The 9,277-nt window shown below is 34.7% G+C and overlaps 1 protein-coding gene across 4 annotated transcripts in view; it reads left to right on the forward strand.

Annotated features, from left to right (window-relative positions):
- OPA1 (OPA1 mitochondrial dynamin like GTPase) overlaps positions 1–8,641 on the forward strand; it is an 87,200-nt gene extending 78,559 nt beyond the window's left edge. For all 4 annotated transcript variants that reach the window (XM_080811764.1, XM_080811763.1, XM_080811762.1 and 1 more), the window contains 2 exons: positions 5,257–5,324; positions 7,474–8,641. In XM_080811764.1, coding sequence (XP_080667890.1) covers positions 5,257–5,321 — 65 coding nt within the window. In that variant the 3' untranslated portion in view covers positions 5,322–5,324; positions 7,474–8,641. The remainder of the gene's footprint in view (positions 1–5,256; positions 5,325–7,473) is intronic.
- The last annotated feature ends 636 nt before the right edge of the window (positions 8,642–9,277 follow it).

Raw genomic sequence — 9,277 nt, forward strand, 5'->3', positions numbered from 1 at the left:
AGATTTAGAGAAGTATGAGATTTAGCAATACACGTTTGACTATCTCTGGTTTTCCCTCTCATTGACTATAAAAGGTGCTCCGTTTTACTTTTGCTAAATCTGTTTTGACTATACCTTTGAGAATCTTAAATCTGGTCTCTTGTCCATCTTTTTCATCTGTTGGGTATGTTCCTTGTTTCCCTGTATTCTAGATAATTCCTCTAAATACTGAAGTTCTATAGAGCACTTACAGTATAATTGTCTAATAAAAGGCAAACCTTTTTAGGAACAACAAATATTACATCTTAAGAACTATTCCTTTAGTGAACAACTTTTTTACAACGAAATCTCACCTACAAGGTGTCCTCAAGCTTGGTACAAAGTAGGTATGCAGCATGTTACAAAACAGTTCCGTTAAGGTGCATTTTGATCTTTGGATGTGTGGTTTGCTTGAAAGTACACTGCATTAGTAACTTTGCATTCGTTTCTTTGTGCTTTCTTTAAAAACCTCAGAAGTTGTAAAAGATTTATTTCAGCGCATGTAGTAGTGTTTTGTGTGTGATTCTTTGTTCCTATTTTAAACTGTTATTAACCACTGAAGTGAACCTTCTCTCTGGTTTGGTCTTTTGGTATTCACAGTGTATTCAAAACCTAATTACAGATTAGTCTATATTTGAGAATTTTAGAGCAAGTATCAGAAGATTCAAAAAGAAATCCAGAGTAGCAGTATCATTTCATGTGGAGATAAAGAGACCCAAAACATGAATGGGTGTCAAGTCATCTGAAGAAAAGAAAAAAGAAAAGGAACTTCATTCACTGAGACGGATGGTTTATGAGGTGGGGATTATGGGAATATTCATGACTTAAGAAGCACAATGAATTGATGTTTGAAATAGTTCATCTTTTAAGTAAACATTGGATAAATGGAAAGTAGACTCCGTATTCACTATATGTAGAATTGCCTATTTCAGAATCAAAATAGCAGTTCAAACAGAAATAGTGGTTTGTTAATCCCTTCCTGAGTTGGTTTAATTTATCAAGTTAATCTGAAATTTTATAAGAATTCTCTAGCTATAAATATTTAATGCAAATATGTAATAGAAAAAGGAGTTTGTTTTGTAATTAGCTATGCTAATCTGTACACACATTTCCATGGGAAAATAATTTCTAAATAGCAAAATAGTTAAATAAAGTAAGATCTTGGAATTTGAAAACACTAATACTGGGACTTTAATTTGGAAGGATCAGAAAGTAGAAAGTTCTAGTTGCTAACACTTAACCTTATTTTTACAGATAACTCTTATTTCCTCTGTGCACTTAGATGACAGTTTGTATATAAGAAGAGCTAAAAACTTAGAATTTAAAATGAATGAATTCAAATATAAGAAATAATACTGTTTATTATTGGTAATATAGCTTCTTTGCAAGCAATGAAATCTGTCTACTTTCTGAACCTGTGTGTGTGTGTGTGTGTGTGTGTGCGCGCGCGCGCATGCGCACGCATGCACACGCACCATCAGCATAGTTTAGTCTTCTTAATAAGGTGAAATAATCAAATTGGTGTTTCTCTTTACACTGGTATTATATTGTTAGATCTGAGTATTCTCTTCTGTATTGCTTATATGGTTTGGGTGACCCACCAGCTGTCGACCTTCGTTGTCAGTGTGTATCTACCCTGCCTCCTGTTCCCAGGGTGGCTCTAGTTCTGGCCTCTGCTCCTGGCTTCTGTCCTCTTGGTCATTGGCATCATACCCAGGAAGACTATTAAGTGATATTTTTCCTTCTTAATAACCTATAGCCTTTATTTTTATGCTATACTTTTGGGAACTTCGCTTACCACCTGTCGAGTATTTATTGAGCATGTATATTGAGTCTGACATTGTAGATGCTGAAGATGCTGCACTTTTTTTGTCCAATTTCATACTTTTGTATTATTTTCCAAGGATTTCTTCAAATGTGTGTGGATCTAGTCTCCTTAAGAAGTAATAATATTTAGGGGCGCCTGGGTGGCTCAGTTAAAGCCGCTGCCTTCGGCTCAGGTCATGATCTCAGGGTCCTGGGATCAAGCCCCGTGTCGGGCTCTCTGCTCCACAGGGAGCCTGCTTCCTCCTCTCTGCCTGCCTCTCTGCCTGCTTGTGATCTCTGTCTGTCAAATAAATAAATAAAATCTTAAAAAATAAAAGAAGTAATATTTATATGTTTTTTAGTCATTCTTAGGCACATACTTGGGAGCATGCTTGGGAACTAGTCCATTCCCTAACTTTTACCACAGTGTGTCTTATTTCACATAGAAGGTAAAACTTAAAACTTAAAATAAAATAAAAACTTTAAACTTAAAAACTTAAAATAACAGCATTTGTTTTGTTACCATTTAGAGTGTGTGTATGGTAAAAGATCTGGTATGTTTCTGAATTAGAGCGATGTCACAAAGCTACCTCTCCAGGATTCATGTCCTCGTCTTTGGCAGTGACACCTTTGGTCTGTGAGGACCAAATGAAATGTGGGATTTAAAATCATTCCAAATATAGTAGATACTTCATAGACTTAGAATGAGGTAGGTAGGAGGTGATCAAAGACTTCTCAAAGGCAGGATAGCATCTGTATCCCCATGTCACTCCATTAAGTGCACTGTATTAAATAAAGGAACAAACAAAAATAAATTTTTAAATTTAATGTAAAAAGGATACATTTATCACAATTACTCTTTTTTTTTTACTTGAAATGTTTACCTCCACCCTCTCCTCTCTCTTCTCTCCTACCCCCATTACTTCCTGATTACTTACTTAAATACCCTTTGGGTCATTCTTGGGATTTCAGAGTATAGTGGCATGGTGTCCTGATATTCTAATTGTAAAATATGTAAAAACAGCTTTTTGGAAGGGAAATTTGGCAATTTTATTCTGTGTTTTTCTTACTAAAGTTAATTAGATAAGCCTTTTACTGTCATTTGGAAAAAAACACTGCTTATCTCTAATTTTAGAAGAGTTTGAGTTTGATTCAGACTCCACAGTTAGCTGCCTGCATCTGAGTAGCCCTTGGTTTCTTTCAATACAAATAGATCTTGCTCTGAACAGTCTCTAGTGAATGATGCTGCTATACTACCCAGTCTCAGGTCGTCTGTCCAGCTGAGGATGGAGGTCATGAACAGGGCAAAAGGATGGATAGAGCTGGCCTTTGCAGCTGCCCGATTGTACTCAGATCGTGGAGAAGATAGAATCAGATTTCCTCTTCATACAGTACAGCTTTCCCAAGTTGAAGTGGTTCTTGGTGAAATGTTTAGAGGAGCTGCCAAGGCTTTAAACACCTGGTTTAGATTTCCATATGTTGTGCCATTTAAGCCAGATGATTTTTTAAATACCCTGTTCATTTCCAAAATTCAGTGAGACAACTTAGAAAACTCCTTTTCTCCTACTCTCCCCCTTTTTTAAAAAAATTCTTAGCTGATGAGCTGCTCTACGTGGAACTCTCTAAATACTCGCTGAAGAAAATGGGTGAAACTGTTTCTAAGCAACAAATGAATTAATTTTAAAAATAAAAATACAGCCTTATTTTAGAACGGTTGTATATTTTTGGTTTGACTGTTCATAGTCAAAGAGTACAGACTAAACTTCCATGAGATGGGTTGGGATTATTTTTTCCAATTTCTCTAGTTTATTTTCATGTACAAGGAATTACTGCCACCTCTGCGATAACTATACTCATGTTTGCTCAGTAAATAGTTTGATTAAAACAATATACTTTTTTTTTCCTATATCTAGATTTTGTGTTAATCTCAGACTAATACCAAGAGGTAGAAGTGTTAAATTATTGGCGAAAAAAGATGAAGACGTTATGTTCTTGATCTGGAACAATACATGTTTTGTTGAGTTCCTATAATGCTAATAAGAATTCATGAAGAGGACAGGTCTTCCTTTCTTTGGATGTTCATCAAAACTACTGTCTCACTGATAGAAATACTTGTCTTCAGTTACAGATTCTTTATTTTTAAATATAAAAGATATAAATGTTGAGGTGCTTGGGTGGCTCAGTCACATGAGTATCTGAAACCTGAAGTTTCAGCTCAGGTCATGATCATGAGATGAACCCCGCATTGGGCTCCATGCTCAGCACAGAGTCTGCTTGAGATTCTCTCCTTCTCCCTTTGCCCCTTCTCCTGCTTGAAAGCATTCTTGCTCTCTCTAAAATAAGTAAATAAATAAATAAATAAAATTTTTAAGAGATACTAATGTTGAAAATCTTAATGGTTTTTCTATAGCTATAATGCAGAATACTTTACAGTTTTGTTTCTAGATCAATAGTTTTGAACCAGTCACTTTACTTTAATTGATAATTCCCACTAATATATAGAATTGTGTTAAAAGAACAAAAATATTTGTCACTGTGCTTACCACAAGCTATATTTTGAAGGAGTTGCATTATTAAGTTGGCAATGAAGTAGAATAAATCACAACTTCCATTGTTTTTAACATTTGGAAATTGGCATGTACTGTGACTAGTGTATATCTGTGAAGGAAATCTTTATATTTCATAGAGAAGTTATAGATTTTATTTGGAAGTCTATGAACATGAAAACCTAAAATCAAATAAAATAATGTAAGTCTGTCTTCAGTGCCTGCAGTGTTTTTAAACTGTATTCATTTATAGCTAGAAAAGTACCTTTTTTATATATATTTTTGAAGTGTTTTGCCCTTTTCATGTTTGTTGCAAATATTTCCTGCAATTTCTTTGATCTACTTTGACATATAAAGTATGCATTTTAATGTGGTCTTACTGGTAATCTTACCCTTTGTAACTTTTCCCATTTATCCTAGAAAGTCATTTTCCAGTCTAAGGCCTGTTCAGTGCTCACCTGTATTCACTTTTAATTTTTAAAAATGGTTTCATTATTTTATTTTATATTTCCTCTGTTCCAGATATTGCTAACTGAGTCCTGGGTTGGACTCCAGAGAATCTGAGAATTCCTAAAATTCTATACACAATTACATATGTATCTATACATACATTTTTCTGTGTAAGATTCCGTAAGTCTTACTACATTCTGAAAGGGGTCTGTCACAAACCCTACATTCCCCTTTCCAGATAATTGTTATGAGCTACGACTACAATTTATCTTAATCTTTTTTCGATATAAGGTGGTATGGGGTGCTAAAGTAATTTTTTTCCCTTTTCCCTAATAGAGTATCCCAGACCATTTATTGGACAATTATCTTTAAGATTTGTGTTGCCTTGAAAAATAAATTCACTTTTAACTAATTTGTTATCTTTTTATCTCTGCAGAAAAAGTCAGAGAAATTCAAGAAAAACTTGATGCTTTTATTGAAGCTCTTCATCAGGAGAAATAAATGGTAATAAGTAAAAGTCCTCTTACTGCATTGGTACTGACTAGATGCAAAATTTGTATTTTTTAACTTATTATTATAGTTTATCATTATAGTTGACTACATCTTGCTTGTCCTTAATAACAGTTTTAGTGTAATTAAATAATTTTAATAGCAGGAATCTCTGAAACTAATTCTACATTTCATACATGTTAATGTCCCTTTTGAATACGTGATTGTCTTCTGGCTGAACTAAAAATATCCTCTAGAACTCATTTTGAACAGAACAAAGGTGAACAAAGCTCTAAGCTGTTTTATAATATGCATGTGGCTCGTAAGTTTTCTCCATGTAAAGAATTGGACTGTAACCCTCATTATTTTATCACTCATTGTTCACATTCAGTAGGTAATTATGTGTATGTTAAGTTGCAAAGCATTTATTTGGCTTGACTAGTAATCCTAAAAATTTTCCTAAATCTTATTCTCTTATGTTTAAAAATATTTCTGTTGTTTAAAATAACTCAGATAGCCTTAGAATGTAGTACTCTTCTGAATGTGTGGACTCTTGTCTCATTCTGTAGTCTGGCATTGGAAGCATGTTCCAAATAAAGTATTACATATTTAAAGACTTGCCTTAGTAGCTTAGTAACCTGCTGATTATTGCTAAAGAATTATAATTAGTAAGTCTTTTGCTTTTACTGAAGAAATTGAGAAAGGGAAAATGCTGTAATTAAGCCATTATCGTGTATTTAAAATATTAATTAATCACTTCATTTGTGAGCCTTGCCCTGTAGGCAGCATGCAACACATTCAGAACTGGAAGGAACAGAAAAGTGAAAGATTCCCTCCCTAGCTGCATTCATTTCAGGAAAGGCCTTTAGCCAAACTACCTGTTTTCCTCTATTGGAGGGACAGTATATTTGAGAAAGCAAGCTAGAAAAGGAAGCCCAGCTCAGATCCTTCTCATCAGAATAGCATCCCAGCAATGAATGAGGGAGGAAGGAGTTAGAAAGCTTTCCAGTAATGCTTTGTTACTTTGTTCTGTCTCTCTCCTGAAGTTAAGACAGATGTATATATGGATGTATACAAAATGTGTCTAGAAACTAAGTATCAATCATCTTGAACACAATCCAAAAGTAATTCATTGTTTTTAAGTGTCTATGTTCATAAATTATTTTATACAACTTCAGTGTCTGAAAATTTTCTCTTAAAGCCATAAGGTTGTTATATCTTCCTCGCTGTCATAATTACTATCAATAATTAATGTTAGAAATAAACATTTTGAGAGCCTTTTTGATTTGGAGATTCTCCTCTTCTGCACCGTTTTCTTGAAATTTTTGTTTATAAATGTGGTTCAGGGCAGGGGTGGGAGGTTGGGAAAATTCATGAAAATCACAGAAACCCATTAAAAATAGAAGCTTCATTTCTGTCTTTAATAAAATGAAGAAGCCTAAAGCCAGCCAGTGTTTTACATAATGGTTGATGTCACTTCCCTAAGCTAGTCAGTGTGACATCTTGGTGTTACCATTGCTACTGAGAACAGGCCTTTTCCTGCCAGAGTGTCTGTGTCAGGTGGAGTCCAGGGCAGTCCCACGAGCTAAGTTGTAATGATATTTGTCTATGAGGAAGCCACCCCAACTTTCATTGTTCCTTACTTGTCTTTAGTCTCTAAGGCCCTTCCCAGCCCTTGGGATTTATAACCCTGTGAACTGTTAGTAATTCTATTTTGTACCCTGCAAAGCCAATGAAAAGAATAAACGTGGCAAAATGGTAGTAGCCTTGCTTCATTCCGACCATTTTATGAAAGTTACCAGGAAGGAACTTTAAAGAATAGTTTCTTAATGATAGGGTTCCTCAGCCTGATGGTTTTTAAATAGTTCATTCTGATAATTGCTGAAGAGGTTTATACCCAACACAGTCATACACAGTTTCCTTCTGCTGATCAGTTTTAATAAGTTTTTAAATTTTTGCCATAAAAAATAAATTACAGCATTTTTTGATTCACACATCATGTTAATAAAATTGTTCTATTGTTACATTAGGTGATATTTTGAATTTAATAAAACTAGCAAACAGGCAGTTAAGCTTCAGTATTTTTATAATCATGCAGTAATAAAGTTTAGAAATTTTGTATTTGTCTCATACCTTAATTTATCAAATATGTTTATTTTTGCAGAATCCTACCCATAATATCATCACCTCTGCATACATGTGAAGAAAGAAAACTTCAAGGTCTCTTGTCCTGCCTTTTTTCCTTCTGCTATTCCACCTTTTTAAACATAAAATAAAGTCATGGGATAAAAATAATTTATGCGTGTTCGAGGCACTTTAACTATCAGTTAGTTGCCTTTCGAATGCAAGAACAATGGAAATGGCATTAAAATCCTATTTTATTGTATTGAAGTGACAAATTGAGATAGTACAAGTGGTGTGGCAGTTAGATTCAGTCCTTGAAGATAAGAAACCTGCTCTCCTGCTTGTCTCATTTGTGGTGGCACGTGTTCAACTAATTCATTAGCTCATGTTACTCAGTGTCAGTTTTTTTCTGGGGAAAAAATGCCAGATGTTGTGAAAAGCTATCAATTGTATATAAGATGATGGTAACCCACTGAGTTGTTGTCTGTATCTGTAATGCTCTATATGCAGTAGCTATCTGATTGTGAAAATTCAGTTTACATTTATCATGTGAAAGAGGACTAGCTAACAGAAGAGTGCCTCAAATAGGTGAATGCGGATTTCAGCAACTCCGGGTACATCCCATGAAAGAGGTCTCACCCTTCATTGCTGGCTAAGAGGGCTGCCTTAGAAGCGAAGTTGGCAGCGGCTTCCCTGTTTGCTTCCGTTGACAGTTTCATCCTTTCTGTACCCATTTGAAAATCATTCATTTTGGATGTTGTATAGGTAAGTCGGTGTTCTGTTAACCATGGGTGTTTTGAACCTGTGGACAGAGCTACTGGGTTGTGACACAGGGTAAGGAAGATAAAGAATAATCAGTTGACTGATTTCATTGAGACTGTTATCAAGCACTTCTGGTGGGCTTCAGGAAAAGGCTTTCTGTCACAAGACTGTTTTAAATAGAAATTATTTCAACCGAATAATGTTGACCATCTCCCTCTTAGCTGAACGTGTAAAAAAAACATAAAATTTGATTCACTGCAGTTCAGTTACTGTACCCTCACAGCATTTTCGTGTGTTTCATACAAATACTTTTTCATTGGCTCACGGACTTTAAAGCAAAGAAATGTGCCATTTTGGGCTTAAAATCTCTTTCTCGTTTATCTCTGCTCTTTGTTGCCATTTCATTAAGCCTTTATTATTCTAATAAAAGTGCCCATTGTGTGACAGTTTTATTTTATAGTTTACTTAATTTTACAGCTTTTTTAGAATTACGTTTTGGTAACAGTTTCCTTGCTACCCCACTTTTTTTTTTTTTTTAATTTAGCATCAATATACTCTTCATTGTGATTTCTCTAAGATCTGAGGACATTTAATATACAAAGTTGGAAGGGTATCACAATATTTCAGAAATTGAGAATTCAGTAAATACTTGTTTTATACTGTTTGATAAGAAAGGTAGATCCAGTTTTACATAGCTGGTAGCAATCTACGTTGTTATTTGGTAGATGAGAGTCAAGAACATTTCATGGGTCTTTCACCTCTAGGGCTGATGGGTGAACAGAAAGGGAATAAATATACACAAACACACACACACACACACATACACACGTGTTCTGTGCTGAGTTTGGAGATGACCTCACTGGTTAACTCCCTCTAACCAGTGCTGTTTGGTGGTAACTCCTCCTGAAGCAGGCGCCGTGCAATTATTAATATTTTTGTAGTTGTAAAACTCAGCCACTTTACAACTATAAATCTGTTTCTAAAGAAATAGGACCATGTTTATTTGTATGTGCTATGGATAGGAAAAAAATACCCTCAGCTGTATTTCTATAGCTTTTACCCAAGCAGAAGGTTAATGTTAA

Source organism: Martes martes (genome assembly GCF_963455335.1).
Source record: "Martes martes genome assembly, chromosome: 1".
Taxonomy (NCBI): Eukaryota; Metazoa; Chordata; class Mammalia; order Carnivora; family Mustelidae; genus Martes; species Martes martes.